The following is a 21,626-nucleotide window of genomic DNA, read 5'->3' on the forward strand; positions in this document are numbered from 1 at the left end:
ATGTCTCTGACGAGCGTTGTGAGGAACGTCGGTAAAAAGTATTGGGTAGATGAAGACTGGGATGCACAGGTTGCTTGGAATCTTTGAAACCTAGATGTCCAGTGGCGATCTCTGTTTAAGAGGATACAAATTCTCTGACGCACACTACTGAGTACATCTATGATGTATATGATATTATACCACGTCGATCATAAAAGTCATGCATTACATAGAAAAGAGCCACTCATCTGGAATATCCTGATGACAGCTTGCTTGGATGAGAGAGTGCAAAAAAAACTATTGTGTGTTGCCTCAGTGAATAGCGTTGGCAGAAGAAAACCGTTCGTTACTCGCGTTGACTCGTGATGTTTACATGCCGAGTTATGGTTAACACTCTCTCGTAGGTGGAATTTTGTTGTCACTGAAAAATAATTAAATAAGCAAAAAAGAACAAGTAACAAGGGAAAATTGCATTGCCTTCCAAATCGTTTTTTCGATTGAAATAACAGTATTTTGTTATTAAACAAGGAAAGCACTAATATGCTTTATTAAATGTGTTACTATTCACATCCTTTTTCGAAATAAAAGTACGTACTAAAGTATTAACAAGATTAACTTGATCCACTCTCAACCCTGTTCCCCTCACATCGAAAATACAGTTAACCATGTGATTAAGACGGTGCTAGGACGAACCACTTGTATTGGTCATGTCCTCTGTAAAAGAACCCTGAACACATTTGTAATTCATATACACTATCTTTACCTGTTTTATTCATACGTATAAAAAACTTGTTACAAAGTTTGATTATTGAATTTGTAATTATCGTCATGTTGCGCACATCAGTTACACAGGTGACATTGGAACAATCCAAATTATCTTTATTGTGTTTACTAACACTTAATACAATAATAATATAGTTCTTATAAAGCGCAACACACAACAAAGTCTCAATGCGCTGTACACAAAACAAAAATGTACCCAAACTATAATACAATACAATCGTGAACACATATGAGTCTTGAGAACAGTTTTAAAGTTATTAACATATTGAGCACAGTTGACATGATCTGTGAGACTATTTCAAAGAAAAGCCGAAGCATATTGAAAGGAACGTTGGCCGTGTGATTTTGAATAGGTGTGATGTGAGAGACAAGACTTCACCGTGAGACCAATCTGGCAGGCGAGTTTTGAATGCGTTGTAAGTTGCTCAATATCATGATCTGGTAGACCAAACAGCAACATACTACAGTTATCTAATCGAGAGGAGATGAATGCATGAACCAGACGCTCATTTGTTCGTCTGTCGAGGAAACTACGAATTTTACCATTTTTATGAAGAGCATCAAATGCTGCACGGCAAATGTTGTTTACATGCGAATCCATCGTTAGGTTGTTGTCAATATGACCCGTAAATTCCGAATTTTACACACAGGTATAACAGGAACGTTACCGATGTTGAAATAAGAAATAGGTGTTACCCATCTGAAGCAAGATGGTAGGTAAATAATTTCGGTTTTGTCAGCGTTCAGTTTCATATTATTTGCAATAGACCAGGAATCAGAATCAGACAAATATTCCTGGTATGACAAATATGTTATTGTTGTATCACTAAAGTAGTCACCGAGACGGTTTGGAAACTACAGTCTAACGGGCAAGGTATGTTATTGCTGGTCAACCATATTCAACTGAGACATTCAGCTATGAGCATTTTAGAAATATGAAAGAAAGTATTATCTGAGAATATATTACAAATTCAAACTTACAAAGGGAAGTAAGATGCGAAGCATATGAGTAAGCTTAATAAAGGATGAGTTTAATATTGGGTGTTAGTGAACAATAGTAGACTGGTAATTTGAACTAAAATAGATTTATTGTATAATGAATGAATAATATGAAAGCGTTTTAGCTATGAAATTGTTATTAATTATCAGTTTAAGAATGACTACGAAAGTAAAACGAGTTGAGGAATTCCAGGAAGTTAAACAACATCTATTGCCAGTATATTACAGTTGATTGTGTTGTTTGCCAGTGTATCACTTGCTAGACAATGATATATGAGACTATTCATATCTCATTGCCTAGAGACTGATACACTGGCAAACAAAGTACAACTATAATATATTGACTTCTGATACATACAGCTTGGTAAATGTTGTCGGTCAATGCCACTTACGCACATATACTTGACGCAATGAAATCATCATTACTTTGATGTTTTAGGAAACTTAAAAGTTAAATCTATATGAAAAACTATACAATTTTACACAACACGTTTCAAACTTCTTTGTAATTCGGAATTTATGGACACAGCAGAAGGTGTGATACTCATAATATTCGGTTATCCCGTTTCACAAATAAGCATAAAGAACTTACCTTTAACTGACTCAGTTTGATAAATTGAGATTTGAAAGTAATACACACTATCCCATTTTAATTGACGCATGAACTATATAATAAAAATAATCATCATCATCATATCTTTATCATCATCATAGTCATCATGATCTTGCTAAAATAGTCAAGTCAACGTCACATGTTTTCCAGTTTATGAACCGCCCTATTATAATGAAAGAAAAAATAATCACTAATAATTCAACCATATTCCTTTGCATTCTACCAAATTTACATTTTGTTTTGAGTAATGTGTTACTTTAGATGTTTTAATCCTTTTCAATTACTGTATTTCCTTCCATTGGCGTGTATCCATCTTCTCCTACGCTTCCATGTGATGATTTGCTTGTCAGATCAGCTTCTTCAATATCCTATTTTAAAGAAAAGGAAATAAGTTACACCAAGAGCACAATCGGACATTGAAACATTTACTTGATGTAATTAGTTAAGGTACATTAGCCTATCTTTACCGTGTGCCCAAAGAGAGCGTGTTCTGTGTTAGTCAATGATTCCTGTACTTAAGTAGTGACAGAGGTAATATAGACGATTCGTACTAATATTACTTGTATTGGTAGTAGCCAAATGCAGCAAAGTTATATTTTTTTGATAATCTTAGCATTTTGTAAAGGTTTTTCAAATTCTATTGCAACTTGAATAATGTCATGATTTCTTAAGACCCTCGGGATTTCGTGTATCACTCACCATATCTTGTCTAATCATCCATGTGCTTATTGCTTCCCGCAAATCTTTCAAGGGCGGACGATCCATGCATTCTACAGAAGTAGACTGCATCAAAGACTCAAGACTGCAAGATAGAGGAAATCATTTTTGTTCTGCAATCATACTTAATCGCCATTCAGTACTTCAATACACAGTAACGTAACTATAGCCGTGCCAGGGAACGAGAGGTGAAGTTTTATTGCTAAGTTTTTGGATTTATGGATTAAGTAAGTACTAAATTGTAATAAAAATCACACAAGATAGACTAGGTGCATGAAACCAAAGATTTTAACCCCAGTCCAATCACATTGTTGATGTAACCAGTAACCATGAGATCAAGACGGTGTTACGTCATGAGTGGTCGAAAAATACGTTACTGAACATTGTCTTCGATAACGACTGAGGTTGCGACCTACACTATGTACTGCTTATCTGAGAGAGAAAAAAACATGTGCTGTACATGACCAGGGAAGAAGTGAGCATTCTAACTGAGGGAGAGGGATGGGCTATTCAAACATCTGTATCAAATAATGAACTAATCAAACATTAGCAGTATCACTCACACGTAGGAAGGATATATTTGGGACTGAGCCTCCCATGTATGTTCCAAGTTCTGGTTAGTACCTGTGGTGAGAGAAATTCAAATTTCATTATACTCACTAGCTTATCTACACCTACGAAAAATGTAAGCTCTCTTTGTACATTCATGTACTGATTGGTGTTGTTAGAATCTTAGGGAAATATTGTGGCTTGTTTATTCTCATTTATGGAATTCATTCATTTAATCTTATCGGTTTAAAGAATATCGAAACCGCAACTCATATCAATTCGTTTTGAATTTTTACCTATCAGTTTTAATGTATCTTCAATGTCTTTTTAAAGATAATTCAACAATTACTAGAAAGAGTTCTCCCTTAAGCGACTTTCAAAATAATTTAAGAATACAAAGCAGCATTAATGGTATAATATTACATGTTTAGGTTAAGTAGTGTGTAATAGGTATGCAGTTTAAACCTTTGACAAATAATTAATTGTGTTGTTGACCTACCCTGTAATATCACCGCGTTCCATTTATGATTAGAAAAATGTTAATAAACACAAATGGATGTTACTAAATTTGTCTGGAGAAAATAATGATCTTTAACTTACCAAAAGTTAGCATTTTCCAGACACATTCAGCCGTTGACCAAGAATCACTAGACCAGGTGTACTCATTTCGCGCTGATGCCTCAGGTGGTAGCTCAGGGATCGTCACCTTTGAAAGTAATAAATAATACAGTTCGTAATTTACTGTAGTTATAGGTTTTCACAAACGTTGAAAAAAATTCAATAAGATAAATCATTCAAGGACTGCATTGAACACCTTACATGAAAGATGACCGGCAAAGCAAGGGATGACATTTTTAAATACGCCTTTTACTTATTTATCGGGGGAGGGGGTTATCATTAAGCAGTTTTATTTGACGTATTATTTAGCATTACTCGAACCAGTACTCAAAATATTTATCAGATGCTTATAAGTATCAAGTATCAGAGCCTTACCTTAATAATTTGTCTTTGTACAACAAAGTGGTGACATAACTCATAATTTCTTTTTATCTCTTTTTTTTAATTTGATCTCTGCGAGAAGTATGAAGTATTAATGATATGGAGGACCGTCCTCTGGATATTATTTATAATTTTACGTCACTTATTGGCAAGGTGTTTGATTAAAACAGGAAAAAGAAATTTTCATAATCGCACGAAATTTCTATATTTCAATAAATACCTTTCTCTTAATGTCTATGACCATTCTTGAAGCGTCTTCCTTAAGACAAAAGTAGTAAAGTTTACAACATCGCTTTTCTGTTGCAAGAACTTTCCCCGCGGATAATCCAGGATGCAAGAACTGCAACAAAGAGCAACATGGATATGGTTAGATAGATGTATATCGTTACACGCAATTATCAATTCCTTTAAACGGGAAAACCTTTAATATAGATTAACTGGAATTAGATGTTATTTTTGTTGTACCTTCTTGGCTAGATGTATGAAATATCAAAAGGTGATATGAATGTGGTAATGTCATCCAGCCTTTAATTTAATTTAAACATGTTAAATGTGATGCAAATGCTACTGTTGTTTTATATGAGAACTGTTTAGAATAAATCATTTTGTCAAGCCAAGACAACAAAAGGTGAATTCATTTTCTGTTTGTTTGTGACACTTATTACATAGTTAGCATTTAACCTCCCAAGAGAATAGAATACCGAGTTATACATTAGCAATACTATCATAGGTCTTAGTGTTTGCTTAACGTGAACATAAAACATATTCAACGCAAAAGGCCTGCCTTCTTATTTCGTTGTGTTTCTTTCCTCTTCTTTTCTTTCTTAACTTTTGCGTAATCATCAGTTAAACATTGGAACTAACATTACTCATCATTTGTTAGCAAATCATTGAAATATCTTGGGCATAAAACCAATGGACTAAACATTCAATAACTTTACAGACCATGCAATTGTTACACATCATTTATTTGAAACTTCTGACGTACAGGTACGTTTTAGTTTATGATAATGTAAGTTATATTGCCTTATTCATACGATGACTTTTACATTTTGTAAGATGAAATTTTATTTACTCCATGTGTTATGATGAATTCCATTCCTTTCACAACTTGCAAGGATAATTCAAGAACATCCGATAGCAGCAATGTTCCACTTTTATCATCTTGATGGAAGCCTCGCAGTAAATCATCTAAGGATCCAACAGGTTTGTATTCTTGAAGAAGATATATATTTGCTGTCGAGTCAGAGGATGAAAGAATGACAAAAGTGTTGAACACTTCATTTCATCCTAACACAACTTATGTCTTCCAACTGTTTGGTTTGTCTTGTTGCAAACTGTCCGTTTATCAATAAAATGGTATAAAGATACAAACTGAAACACAACGAGTCTTCTCGAGCATCAATCTTATCAAAAATGTCAGGTTTTAATTATATAATTGGTAGAAATCTAACGCTTTTCGTAAAAACACTCTAAATATTACTTGTGTTTCTAAATATTCCACTAGATAATTAAATATTGAATAAATCTAACCAGGTTTGGAGTGTCTCAAAACATTAAAATACATTGTTTTCCGTCAATCCCATTCAACTACGTTTTTTTTATTCTCGACGATGATTACCTTACCGTTGTCAATGCATATTCCTTCTGTCTTGATTACGTTTACATGATCAGGAAGTTCCATCAGTTTCTGTAAGTAAATGTCCCAGTGAAACTCTTGCTTCATCTTCTTGTCATCTGTTGAAAAAGAAGTTGATACGTAAAAGCCGATTTATTCATCAAAAATCTACAACAAGATGTTGCCAGATGAAATTACTGTCACAACTGACATCCAATGGTCGTGCTGCTTCATAAGCTAAGGTGTTTCCCTTCTACCTTGTTTCTCATCTTTCTATGTTTACATGAACTAAGTTATTGATTGTAACACTCACCTTTAATGCTTCTTTTGTATCTTCTTAGCATAGGAAAATATTTCTTAATAGAACTTTTTTTCAGTTCTGTAACAATTCCTTGGTAACGGAATTTCAGCCAAACCTTGAATATATGTAAGCATTATCCAGACTGATATTTGTTTTCTTATAACCCTTTGCGTTTATTTAATAGCACCAGAAAGTTAAGTCATGCCCCATTTTGCACTCTTCATATATCTGAGATTTTCTATATTCTCCCGGGTGCCCAAATCGTCTCGGGCCCTCTGGCTGTAGGTAACCCTCCCCCTTGGTAACCCCAACTTCAGGTATAAACAGTATACGTACCCGAGGGAAGGGAAATAAATAAACATGTTTTATTTCCCTGTGATTTGTTTATCGTTCCAATCCACCGGGTTAGGAACGTCCCTTTGTTCAGTTGAGCTACAAAGCATACCTCTCTTTTCGTGTAGACATTACGGATCAACGAACCTTCCTTCAAGCTCGAGTAGTAAACTATATATAAAAAGCCGATTGATGGAGTCATTCGCAACACATGAGAATTAAATTTAGTAACAAATCAATCATGCTTTCGGTAGCATTAAATAGTTAAATTTATTACTGTATTCAAGACAATGTGGGAAAGAAAGTTCAGAAACCTATAGTAATTCATGTGACGCGGAAAGCTAAGTAGCCTATGTGCAAACTTACCGGTCTATTGTGCTATGGAGCATTTGCTGCATCCCCAACCATCTCCACGTTTCTCTCCATTGTCGTTATTATATTTTATAAGGTTATTGACTACACTTAATTATTTAAAGGTGAAACTAGGCAATGCTACCAAAGTACCAACTCTGCACGGTAAAATTAATGACGTATGGATTTCATTCAAGACAATGCGCAGAAAAGGATTTCATATATATTATCGCATGTCTTTTAGTATTTGGAAATTGCTATGAGCTTTCAAAAATTGTAATTGTTTGCAAGACATTAAAACGTTAGTTAAGTCAGCGTTTCTATCAAATATTAACCATTACAGTTGTACTAAAGAAACTGATACAATATAAGATATATGAACAAATGAGCCCTTCCATTTAATTTTGCATCTTGCGTCAATGAACAGTAAAAATATACCTCAAAATTGCGTATCTCATGCTAACCAAGTATATCTTATGTCCACACTGTGCATATAATTAAAAGCAAAACAAATTTCTTCTAAAAAATGCGTTAAATAAAAGTATTACAGCAAAGTTTTTCTTGTTTGCATTAAGACAGTGACATTTCAAAATGACACGCGTACCCAATCAATTATTCGTTTTTCTTCCATGCTACATAGCTAGAACTCCATTACCACTCGGTACCTAGCTGTAATATATATCTATGGGGGGTTTCACCTGTAATAGCAATGCTTAGAAAGAAGACTTTAAAAGGTTCCGAAAATAAGGCTTGTTATTATACTCTATGTTACAAATTGATTTTTTATTGTTGGTTCATACCCAAAAATTCAATAATATCAAATTACCCAATTTACTGATAACTGAAAGTTATGAATGACTCTCTGATGAATTTGTGTTATTGCATTGCTTACTAGCTCCGATAATTGCTCTTACTTAGTTCAAAACATATTTCATAATGTATTTCTGACATTACGTTACTAAAACACAGTGTTATTTATTTATTCTTTCATCGTGTAATCAGGATATATGATTACCTTGTTAAGACTAGAAATAGAACACATTACATTATGGACAACAATGATACTTCATGTATGCCTGTAGATGAGATAAGCAACAGTTGCATACAGTGGTGCTATGGGTTTGCTGCAAACAATCTGAACAATTATTTTGCTTAGAGGAACAAACTGTTTAAAATCATTCCTACCTTCAGCGGATGTGATTGTCTCATTTGGAAGCTTTGGAAGGGAAACGCTGCGAGTAAAGACAACATTAATTAGTTAGTGAAGATACTGTTGCGATATACTGTCAGTCATAGACACTATGAAACACAGGCCGATTATATGAACAAGAAGATATTTATATACGATACCTTTGCTTATGTGGCAGCGATTGATGAGCTGAAGTCCATTCTTTAAAAGGAAAAACAGAATAGTGAACAGCAATGTTAAAAGAAGTATTAAATGAGTATGCAACAAGTAAAGCATCTTATCAAATTAATCAAACTTCATTCATCATAAATATAATAGTTTGAATACCTTGATAAAGTTATATTACCTTCATTTCTCTCGAGTACTTCCGTCTTACACATTCCATCCATAACGCTACCCAAATTTGCGAGATTCAGGTCTGGTTCTCTTGCTTCCCTTGTATAAAAGCAAATATAATATTATGATGAATTTATTTCCTGTAATCACGACGATGGATTAGCATGTGAACAATTATAAAATATATTTGATGGTTCGTTATAAGTACAAGTTACAATTTACATTGTAACCATTAGGTTTTCCATCAGATATACAGAGAGAAACATTCAAGTCATGTAAAGAACACATCATGATAGCACGGCGAAGTCACATACCAATAGCTAAACACAGTACCTGGAACATATTTACAAATCACTTTGCGACATTTGAATTTCACATCTGATATTTTAGTTCATAATCATAGTTTGAGCAATACCGACCTTCAAACTGAATCAATAAGCAACTCTTTTGAATATTCAAAATTATATGTAAATCAGTTAAATTGCTTACCGAATATGGAGTTGACCCTTTTTTCCTGCAAATGAATAAATTAAAAGGGATAAAACATGAGACCAATTATCATTGATTACATTGGCTACCTCTTGTAGATCAAAGGTAAATGAAAAAACACATGAAATAAATAGTATATCAGAACTTTATCATAGTTTAGAGAATGTATCAGTGTAATTACAAGTGATCACTGATCAGATTTATACTTGAACTCATTGTTCATTAAACTTATTACCCAATGTGGTAAACTTTTATAGCCATGTCTGTTACTCAGATGCAATCAATCAATCCAAACGAGTAAGTAATATTAAGTTTTTTAGTGGTTAAGATATTGCTGACTGAGGGGCTTAAAAAAGCCAAAAGATGGGGAAATGTGTTCACCCTATCGACCGTTCAGAACACATTTTGTTGTACTGTAAGCCAATCCACCAATATAGTGGCGAGTATCGCAATAGTCAGTATTGATATAAAATGTTGATGACCAGAAAAATGTGAACGCGTATTCCCTTTGTTTTCTAATTAAAAAATTTTTAGAAACTTTTATTTGTATTAATATTATTACTCATTGATACCTGCTGAAAACTTCAATTTATAGAAAATTGGCATTGTCGTAGATGTGATTACAATGACTACAGTGAGGAAGATCCAAATAATTGTAAGAGGAAATCCGTTCGGTTCATCTGTGTGCAGAATGATACATATATCTGAATGAGCATCGTATTCTGAACATATGTCAGTATGTGGCAATTTTGTTTAATATTAAGTTATAATGAAAGTGTGTATATTACGTCCACACGATAGGCCCACGTCTTCGTTAGTTATATTTCCATTAGTTACACACATATCCCAGAAAAAAAAGTAATTGAACAAAAAACCTACCCAAGCTTAAAAAAGCAATTGTTCTGTTAGTTCGTTGGAGATAAGATTCTCCCACTGCAAGGCAAGTTATCACGGCACTGGTGCCTTCGAGGTAGAAGTGAAGATTGATACTGCTGTCCCACAGATTTTTCTTTCCTTTAGTTGTTAGGGTTACGAACGAAGTGTCTCCCAATTGTACAATTGACTCATCAAGAAGCCACGTCAATTGCACCTTCGGCCTTGCTTCAGTTGCTGTGCATTCCAAAGTGTACATATGTCCATTAGCTACACGGAGGAACTTCTGCAATACCAGTTTTCCCTCGAAAGTAAACGAAACTTCGGGGACAGCTGTACAATAAATTAAGCAATTCTAGCGTGCCAATAGCAGACGACCAAGAGTATCACACAATACCAAGAACATAATGTATTGCTAACTGTCGATATTGTTTGGGGAAAGAAACATTCACAGAAAGGTTTCATTATGTCTACAGACCATCTCACAATATAAATTTACGAAGCGAGATGCATTTAGGCTATTTTCTTTTGTCCTTAAGAATAACATGTTGTAACGGTGCCCAGCAGGAATTGAAAGATTTTTCAATCACCATAACATAATTGTTTAGGACATTTACGATCAGGGCTTTTCTTTTTTACCATTCACAGTAATTGGTGCATGAAACCTACATGACCATTTATCATCCAATATGATTGTTATGTAAATTAAGCCTCAGCTTAGACATGCATTTACATCAGCATCGTGAGTCATATGCTTTATGAATGTTATATACCCTTCCCATATACCCTACACACATGTCACATATGTATAAAGCTAACGAGAACCTATAATGCAAATAAGGGATATACCATGTTAGCACAATTCATATTTATTTGAGGCAAAGCAAGCGAAAGGAAACCGTTGTGAAACTACAAAGCTTAAAATAGTCATTAATTTACGAATCTATTCAAGGTCATCGGACCTCTCCGACAGACACAATATTAACTATTCAGCTGTTTATATTTCAAGAGTCTCTTACTTAATATTTGGGGCGGGGGCTTTCGTTATGGTTGAAAAGATCCAAACAGAAAGTGCTAAAACATAATTCAAAACATTTTACTACTTGACGATGCATTCGTTGATATTGACTTACCCACTGTTTTTAGGTCAATGTAGTTAGAAACGTTTGCGGTATCTAAATAACTGAAGGCTTTACAATCGACATCTGTTAATTCAGATATTGCGAGGACGTCAACCTCTATTGTATGACCGGTAGAAACTGTGCTGCCTTTATTGTATACATTTGCGTTTCCTTCACTTGTGATAGTAGCATTATTTTCTTCTGTATTTTTGTCAACCGTTAGTATAAGAAGATCGAAATGGTTTCCCGTGACAGTGCACCCGATGGAATGAGAACTCCCCAGTAGGACATCTGCGGTACTGCCAATCACAACTACACCGTCAAGTGATATCTCTACCGTAGGCTCCTCTGTAACAAAACCCATAAACATTAATGTAGGTTTTCGAAGAATGTTGTTCTCTAATAGCTCCCGGATCTATCTTGGAATTACGATCATGTCTGATCAGAGGAGGCCATGAGAGGGAGTGCAGCCACTAGGCCTAGGGGCAAACATAGGGCCCAAGGAATTATGAGATAAATAACAATTCATTATCATACTTATACCATTTTTAAAGAAGAATGAAGACTTTGAGAATAGGTCCGATGACAAATTGATGATGATCACTGATTACAATGATAAACATTAACCGCTATGTAAGCATGAGAAAATATGACATTAACGTTGCAATTTTGTTTTATTATATACAATTATCATGTAAGTATGAGAACCAGAACTCACGGTAAACGACAACTAAGACTGAACGCGATCTCCTCAGTAGAATACTTTCTCCGAAACTAGTGCAAGATATGTTTAAAGGTGGGAATATCTCATTGGGCTCAACTGTCAACGAGGTTGTCTTGTATCCGCCTTTGTTCGAAACCGTTGAGTATGCATGAAACCGTTTAGTGTTTTCGACAAGCTGGTGGTCGTTTCTAAGCCATGTTAGATTCGCAAGATGTCCTGAAGCTACCGCAAAGCATGTCAGTAAATGCGTCTTGTTTAAGGCCATGTAGATGATAGCTGGTGAGGGTCTTCCTTTGTACAGTAGCGTAAGGTCTGGAACAACTACAATACAAATAGTAACATATTGCATGTTTCAGCATAGCACTAACATGCAAAATTTAACTTCGCTAGCTCTGATCTCTTGAAATGTAGAAGACATTTCTACTGGCATAACACAAAAGAAGGAAAATAGAAATTATAAGGCGCAACAGATATTTTATAGATATATTATTTATTAGCAAACAACCTTACAATGTTAAAACGAAAACATTTCAGACAACATGAACTCAAACAAATACTACTTTGCTTTTTAATTCTACTTTCGTTATTGAAATATTAAATGACATTTTTTGAGGTTCCTTACCATATCCATGGATGACCGTGTTTACCGACGTAGCGTCGTCAATAAAGTGCTCTTGGGTAACGCAACTGACATGTGTCAGGTTCTTCTCGACCAGATAGGTTAATTTGCTGACAGAATTGTATGTACCATTTTGATTGTCAGAAAACGTTTCTGTAATATTTTCTGTGATAGCTTTGCCATTGACAACCCATACAAGAGATGTTTTTGGCTTTGAACCATTTGCCATGCACTCCAGATGACATTTTTCACCGACAAATGCATCTGTTGCATCATGGGAAATCAGGTCATCGATTGCTATACTTAAAACAGGGGCAACTGAAAAATTAAAAAGAAAAGCACTATGACTTTAAAAGCAAAAGAAAATTACAGTTATAATCACATTTTTTATATTATTCCCAATCAAAATTAGAGAAGGTATAAAAACAAAACATTATACAAATATTGTCTTTTTACGGAAATGAACAGTTATTGGAAAACACATCTTCACTCCGCTGGCAGAAGGACTACGTGTGTGTGTTTACGATTTTAATTTTCTAATTTCTATAAATAACTTTCCCCACTTTTCAATATTTGCTTTTATGTGAGAATTGCAGTTGCGTATATATAATTTGTATGTATATATATATATTGATTGATAAAATGATTACCATAAACTTCCACGCAATATGTCGTAAGAACTTTTCCGTCCATTTTGCACGTATAGGTTCCCTGGTTCTCTATCAATGCATCTACAATTACAAGAGAATAATTGTTGTCGAGTTGTAAGTTTCCGATTTGCCTTACGTTCGCTGGACTTTCGCCAACGAATAAATGGTTGCCAAAGTCCTTTAGCCATACAGAGTTTGCCGTCGACGAAGTGTTGCAGGAAAGTCGCAAATCTGCTGCCGAAAATATCTTGATCACATTACCATCGCAGTAGTCGCTACGACATTGACTAAAAACTGTAAACACAAAAATGAAATAACTTTCATGACGTCTTCGTTACCCAACGTACATTCTGAAATATGATAAAAGAGAAACAAAATGAAATATCGGTAAGTTTTACCTGGTAAAAGCAGTAACAGACGCGGAAAAGTGTACTTAATCATGGTCACGCAACAGCCAGCCTAACTCAATATCTCTCTGTTGGATGCAAACATGAAGATAATGCATGGCCTTAGAAAGCAACTGTTGGTTGAACATCTATCACGATTCCATTTTACTTTCAAGTCTATTGTATGATATAAGTTTTACATGCCCATTATGGAGGGTTACTTTCGCTATGAATCATATTCACTAAAACTCACGCAATGTGAGTATGTGTGCACATAGAATTAAATTTAACGCGAAAACTATCATGAAAAGTAGAAGATTGTCACTGACTTCTTTTAATCCAAGTAGGGCATTATTGTATATCGGCTTATTTAAATTCACAAGCTTGGCGAAAATAAGCATGTAGCAAGCCTTTGTGGTGCTAGAGGGCAAGAAAACTTGTTGTACCCATTTTACACCATAAAGCTCTTACCGTCTATTAAAACTCCAATATAATTGGGGATTGCACATAAATTTGCTGACGTTCGTTCTGGGAGGAGTCTAATGGGAAATTCAGTAAATATGAAATTGTGGATTTATGAATTCGTGGAAAGGCCAAGATGCACACGTCTGTTTCAAGCTGAACCTCTTTCCAAATTGCCTTATTGTAAAGATACATGAAAGGTTATGCTAAGGTGAAGCGTATGTTCCATGTTAACATCCCCACCGTTATTATCATTGATGCAAAATCACATTGCATTTGCAACAGTTACTTAGGTCTTGCAAAAAAAAAGCTGTTATGGAAGGTGTTAGGCAAAATTCTACTCAGTTGTTCGCTCTCTATTTACGATAAAGACTTAGATGGGATTTACACATAAGTCGATGTAGTGTGTGATATCACGTTACCATTGTCGATCACAGCCACATCCACCCGTCTATGATATGCGTATATTACTCTGGGATACAGTATTGCTCACAACATTCGTGTTAATCGTTGCTATGAACATTCAGGACTACTACTGGAGCTTTTATGATGTGTTATTTAAGTTTTTTAAGCATTCGCTGGGCTACCTCTCTGTAGTCTCGCTATAGTCTTAACGATTAAAGATGAACGATATGATATTTCAGCATTGACGAAAAAATACGATATTATTTTAGAGTATTTTAGTTGGTTTTCTTTTAAAATATCTGAAAAAATAAAATATATTCGATGTTGGGAAGGCTGGAAAAAAATCCTAAACTTGACGCTGTTTTAAAAATGTTTTGGGCTTTTTGCGAATGACGGTATAATGATCACATGATCCACAGTGACATGTAACGTTGTTATGATGATAACAAAGAGAGCTCGGCGTAGACTATACTCCTGCTGCGTGCACTGAGCACAGTGAGCCATGTTCTGGGTGAGTTTGTAACAGAGAAGCAAGGGGGCTCAACAGAATTTTATTCGTCTATTGTCGGGGAGCGTCCTACTACCACTGTGGTGATGAATGGCTCTCAGATCAAGGCAGTGATTGATACAGGTTCAGCTGTCACACTTTTATCCAAAGCCCATTTCTTGACGTTGTTAGCAGGGAAGTCATTGGCAGAATTAAGGTGACTTGGGTTAAAGGCAGCCAACCAAACAAGGATTCCCTTCTTGGGTTATTTTGAGACAGATGTAGAAGTTGGTGGTGAAGTGATACGCAACCGTGGTATTCTGGTGGTTGAAGACGATCAAGACCCTCCATTGTTACTGGGCATGAATATCATCCACCGAATGTCAGGAGAAGTTCTTGTTGACATGCTTGGTTACAAAATGGATGAGTCAAAGCTGTCGAAGCCAGTCTCTACTTTGGCAAGAATACCCGGGAAGCACAAAGTCAAATTACCAGCAAGATCAGTCCAGGTGGTTAATGTCTCCTGTCCAGTGCATGCGTCGGTAACGGAAGTGATGATAGAACCAGTCAGCCAACTGCCGAAGGGAGTTTCTGTAGGCGCAACTCTGACAGTTGATACAAATAGACTTCATCTTCAAGTCATGAACCTTACCGATGAAGACATTTGACTGGAACCTAGGACACCTCTAGGAATTATCCAGTCTCCATCCTTTGTTGAAGACGGTCTTGTCACTGGATAGAAAGCTGAAATTCAAGTAAACCAGATCACCACAGAAACACCTTCATTCCATGAGACTGCTATACCTTTTACCCTTTCACCAAGTTTGACCCCAACTCAACGACAGCAGACGGTTGACCTGATCAACAGAAATCAGGACATATTTGCTTATTCTGATGACCAACTGGGTTTTGCTGAAGGAGTCACACATTAGATCAACACTATAGATGACATCCCAATTAAGCAGCCTCACCGACGGATTCGACCTTCACAATGGGAAGAGGTCAAGGAACATATCCGGAAGTTGCTAGATAATGGGGTCATAAGGCCGAGTACCAGTCCGTACGCTTTGCCGATTGTGTTAGTCCGCAAGTCTGATGGCAGTCTTCGTCTTTGTGTTGACTACCGCAAACTTAATATGAAGACCATAAAGGATGCCTATCCGATTCCCAGAATAGATGAGTCAATCGATGCTTTACATGGAACGAAGTGGTTTTCTACTATCGACCTTCTTTCAGGGTATCATCAAGTTGCCATGGAAGAGGCTGATAAACATAAGACAAGTTTTACAACACCGTTTGGTTTGTATGAATACAATCGGATGCCACTCGGTCTGTCAAACGCTCCTGGTACCTTTCAACGGTTAATGCAGGCTTGTCTACATGACCAATTCTTCACCTCTGTGCTTTGCTACCTCGACGACATCCTGGTGTTTTCCAAGTCCTTTGATGATCATCTGGTCAATTTACAAAGGGTATTCTATAGACTCCCGCAACAAGGCCTGAAAATAAAACCATCGAAGTGCACCTTCTTCCAGTCTGAAGTGAAGTATCTGGGTCATCGAGTAACTGTGGATGGAGTAAGACCAGATCCTGACAAGGTTCAAGCCGTTAAGAATTGGCCTGAGCCCCAGAATGTGAAGAATCTACGGTCGTTTCTGGGATTTTGCTCCTTTTACCGACGGTTTGTCGTAGATTTCGCCAAGACGGCAAAGCCACTCCATGCACTGGTGTCCACTGGCCTACACAATCAACGTGCTAAGAAAGTAACACCGTTTCTCTGGACAAATGAGCATTAAATTGCCTTCCAGGAACTGAAGGATAAGATGTGTCGACAGGTTGTGTTAGCTTATGCTGACTACTCACAACCATTTGAAGTTGAAATTGATGCGTCACACCAAGGTTTGGGTGCTGTCCTATTGCAATGCCAAGATGGACAACGAAAGGTGCAGAGAACTCTCCGAGGTGCAGAGAGGAATATGCAGAATTATTCCAGTTTCAAGTTAGAACTACTTGGTCTGAAATGGGCGGTAACCGAGACGTTTCGGGAATATTTGCTGGGCAACAAGTTCAATTTCCAAGCCAAATGTGGAAGTGAGTGCCAATCAAGTGAATGCCGTGAAGACATCACCTTTGGTGTTCCCATCCTACACCAAGGACCAACTGAGAAATTTCCAATAGAACGATCCAGTGATTAGAAAGTTCTACACTTTCTGGTTGACCAAGGTGAAACCCTCAGTTGAAGAACGGGTAGAACATAGTGAGATATCCCTACTTGTGAAGCAGTGGGACAAAATTCAAGCGTATGAAGGACTCTTGTATCGGTCTATAGAAGATGGGAAGAAACTACAGTTAATTCTTCCAAAAGTACTCCAAGAAGAAGTACTATTTGCCCGTCACGGCCAATGCGGACACCACGGGTACAAGAGGACATTGTCACTCGTTCAAGATCGGTGCTACTGGCCAAAATTTTCCCAAGACGTAGCCTCCTATTGTGAAAGGTGTAACGAGTGCACACGGTGCAAAAGGCCACCCAAGATCAGAGAACCACTGAAGAGTATGATGGCAACCAGGCCAAACGAAATCCTTGCTATAGATTACACCACCATTGAGAAAGACACAAGAGGCAAGGAAAACATACTTGTGATAAACGATGTCTTTTACAAGTTTACGCAGGCTATATCTACATCTAACCAGACTGCGGAGACAACTGCTAAGGCATTAGTTCGGAACTGGTTCCTTTTGTATGGACCACCAAAGAGACTCCACTCTGACCAGGGCCGAAATTTTGAATCGTCCCTTATACAATGCCTATGTAAAGTGTATGGGGTCGACAAGAGCCGAACAGCATCTTACCATCCTGAAGGCAACGGCCAAGCAGAGCGGTTCAACAGGACTCTGCATGATCTTCTGAAGACTCTGCCGCCAAACAAGAAGCGGCGTTGGTCGGACGATCTCCCAGAAGTCCTGTATGCTTATAATTCCACACCACACACTTCCACGAGTCTGTCTCCTTTCTTCTTGATGTTTGGAAGGGACCCAATCCTTCCAGTGGATTACCTGCTGGGGCGTGTAGATTCTCCATCTGACTCGGACGACACGGATCCCATTTCTAACTGGGTGACGTCACATACCGAGAATTTACAGATGGCGTTCAAGAAAGCAGGGGAGCAGATGTCTTTGGAAGCAGATGCTCGTAAAACCCAGTATGACAAGAAGGCCAAATCTCATCCAATCGCTCTTGGGACCAGGGTATAACTGAAGAACCATCCCCGTGGAATGCACAAGATAGCGGATGAATGGGGTTCCATAGTCTTCAAAGTGGTCTCTCGCCCAATGAAGGTTCTGTGTACGTCATTGAACCGGCCGATGGTAGTGGTGGACAACGAACGGTAAACCGACGGGAGTTACGGCCATGCCCACAGCTGATAGACGTACCTGTTGCTGTCTTCAAACCCGTTGCCCCAGCTCAGTGTGATCGGGAAAGGGAGTCTTCCAGTGACTCTAGCAGTGAAGAGGATTACGGTTTCCGCCGACGCTTTGAAGGTGCCCTAACGAGACGTAAGCGATCACCCAGTGATGACTCTGATTCATGGTCTGATGACAGCGAGGTCAACCAACCACTACGTCGCAGTGCTCGGGTCACCAGATGGCTTCACTCTAATATCAGCCACCTGCCAAGAAGTATTAGCAGTGTGACAAATAGTACCTTGTATGATAATAAGTTATCAGATTTGTGTCGGCAAACCCAAAATTTGCTTGAGCGTGTCAAACGTTGTTAGACCAACCTTGATTGTAGATAAACAGTTTTTTTGCTAGCAATAGTTTGCTCGAGTACTTTTAGTTGGTAGTGCGGATACGCATGTATATTTTTTTTGTAAAAGTTTTCTTTCATATTAATCCATCTTATCGTATTTTAGGTATCTCGTATACATTGGTCGTTTGAGGACAAACTTCCTTTAGCAGGGGAGAGTGTGAGGTAGTGCCCAGTGACCTACCGATTATTTACGTAATGTGCTACTCTCCAACATACTTTTGTTCTACTTGGCGTCCCTTGTTCATCGCTTGCGGTTTCGCTTAGTAGGACCTGTTCGTTCTCTCTTTATTCTATTCACTACGAAATCACCTTGCGTTACGTTCAACAGCAGCCATATTGTATATTCCTATTTTGTTCTCATTACCATTATTTGTTGAGAGAGGTAGTTCATCAGTCACCATGTTAGATTAATTTACTCATCTCCGGGAGTAGATATTATCCACCGCCCTCTTACCATGCTTAAAACTTAACCCCCAATAAAGTTGCCACCACGTACAGAGAAGTACGGAATCTATTTGATTTGTTTTGTTTGTTTTTCCTTACTCTCTGTCATTACATAAGCATAACAGATTCAGGTTTTCTTTTTTACCCAATTCAGTTTCTCTTTTCAACCTTAGGGTTGTTAGATAGGTTTCTTTTGTTTTATAATTTTGTTTGTTTGTTTTTATTAAAGGTATATATATGTATATATGTGTATATTTTCTTACATGTATGGATATTGTTGCTGTTGATATTCTTACCTTTTCATTCAACTTCTCTGTGTTTTGTTTATACTAATATTTAACTGTATTCTGTATGTAAGTTTAGAACAATTTTTTTATGTTTTTTGCTGCAGGGCGACAAATTTCCATATCTTACGGACGAAATAAATCTCTATCTCTCTATTTCTTTCTCTATCTATCTCAATCTTGTAGGGGAATGCAACAGAACAAATGCTGACTCTATAATACGTTTTATTTTATTTTCCAATCGGAAAAAGTAACTATTTCTAAACGTATTGTCTGAGTACGGTCTGTAAAAACCAGTTTGAAAAGCATTCAGTGCAGTGCAGGAAAAACGATATAGAGGATTCAACATACTGAATTCATTATAGCCATTCTATAATGGTTATATTACGACCGGAAAGTTTAAAATTAAAATAAGTAAATCAAAAACTTGGAGACGGTCCTGGATGCCGGATTTACTACAGCCGGTACATCTTAGGGAGGAAATCCTTCTGGACAAATGGCTCAAAAAAGTATGGATTTGCTCCTATTGAGGCACATGGGCTTCGTCTTCATCGTCTTCAAATCGGTCAAGTTCAATGTCATCATTTGTGTTTTCTAATTCATGCTTCGAAGATCATGAAGATTAGATGAAAGATGAATCTACGCATTCCAATTCAATGTATCCACCAGTTGGTTCTTCGTCGACTTCAACCTCTGATTGTGATAGTTTGGAGTCCACGTTTACTGTAGTAGGCCTACTTCAATGGGTTTAAGTGTATCAACGAATTTGAAACTCATGCGATAAAGTCAGCACTAACGATGTAAAAAAAAACATGGGTCTAAGCTGGAAATGGGTCAATAACCTCTCATCGACTTTTGAACTTATACATTAACATAACGTTAAAAAGGCAGGCAGGAGATGAGAATCACTGCGTGAGTAACGCGCGATTTTCTAATTTTAATTGGGTTTATTTCATTTGCCTTTTCTTGTCGTTTTAGTGATGCCGACTGCCCCATTGTAAAATACGGAAAATTTCCCGATTAATGCAACAGTAAGTGTTGGAACTGAAACACAGGTCAGACATGAACAACTTAATGTCTATATGAGGAAAGACTCCACATGCAAATTTGTTGGGTCATGGACGTCGCTTAGGGCAAGTTTTGGGTCCGAAGTGAGGGCCGAGTTGGGTTGGAATGATTCCTCCTGAAGCCAAACCACAAGAAATGCATGTGAATAAACGCAATAGGCATTAATTGTAGAGAGACATTTTTTAGAGCTAGACTGACCACTCGGTTGAGTTCGAATGCGGTTGCATTTCAAGCACAATGTGACCTTTCTGTCGGCTTTCCTGACGTAGGGAAAAAGGAAGATTTATGTCTGACTCAACAGTAGTGCATACAAGCGCTTCTATTAGGTTAAGCAGGCTCATGATTTTCTTCGGGTGTCTAACTAATCTGCGTTTGAGACTATCATAATTATGATTGTGGCAGTTTGACAGGTAAGTGAGCACATTCATACAGCATACTGTTTCATATTCGCCAACAACATGATCTTGTGATGTACGTTACTTGAGGGCAGCTTGCGAGACAGCTATTCAGATATCGTAAAATCGTTGCGAAAATCGTTGCAAATTTCGTAATGGTTGTATTTACGTGGTTAAGTTCCCAAGAATCTCTATGACATTAATTATCTATTGAAGTTTTGAACATTACGCCGGAAAATTATACTAATAACAGTTATGCTGACACGAAATGCACGCACAGCTCCACACGGAACAGTGAACTACATAAACGATCATCACAGTGACGTCATTTACTGACCTGAGTGCTGTTCAAGGTCGTTGCAGTGTTTGCAAATTTCTTAATTCGTATAATTACAGAAACTATACACCGATGTTTTAATTCCCATTTTTGTACTTCCCGGTGTGCTATTTGAAAAAAATGAAAATATGTTGCTTGATAACATGTAATGTACACTAAATATATATATATATGCAAAATGAGAGATTTTCTTCTGTTATATACATTTGCACGGACGCGGGTTTATGTACTCGTGGTACGAAATATACACATTCGTGTATTGTTGTGCAGTATTCTATTCCCCGTCTCCCTAGTCATAATA

The 21,626-nt window shown here is 37.0% G+C and overlaps 1 protein-coding gene across 2 annotated transcripts; it reads right to left on the minus strand.

Moving 5' to 3' along the window:
- Positions 1-456: 456 nt before the first annotated feature.
- On the minus strand, positions 457-13,783 carry LOC139977568 (uncharacterized). Of its 2 annotated transcripts, XM_071986966.1 has the most exons (19): positions 13,642-13,783; positions 13,244-13,537; positions 12,597-12,911; positions 11,969-12,295; positions 11,263-11,598; positions 10,136-10,462; positions 9,829-9,936; positions 9,257-9,281; positions 8,778-8,866; positions 8,593-8,632; positions 8,428-8,474; positions 6,895-7,062; positions 6,266-6,376; positions 5,715-5,875; positions 4,860-4,979; positions 4,241-4,346; positions 3,655-3,715; positions 3,074-3,176; positions 457-2,742 (listed from the first exon to the last, which is right to left on the minus strand). In XM_071986966.1, the coding sequence occupies exons 1-19, from the start codon at positions 13,682-13,684 to the stop codon at positions 2,641-2,643; spliced, it is 2,883 nt and encodes a 960-aa protein (XP_071843067.1). In that variant the 5' UTR covers positions 13,685-13,783; the 3' UTR covers positions 457-2,640. The 2 variants fall into 2 exon arrangements, with proteins under 2 accessions (XP_071843067.1, XP_071843068.1); XM_071986967.1 differs by lacking the exon at positions 9,829-9,936.
- Positions 13,784-21,626: the final 7,843 nt, after the last annotated feature.

The sequence above is a fragment of the Apostichopus japonicus genome, chromosome 12 (assembly GCF_037975245.1).
Source record: "Apostichopus japonicus isolate 1M-3 chromosome 12, ASM3797524v1, whole genome shotgun sequence".
NCBI classification, from domain to species: domain Eukaryota; kingdom Metazoa; phylum Echinodermata; class Holothuroidea; order Aspidochirotida; family Stichopodidae; genus Apostichopus; species Apostichopus japonicus.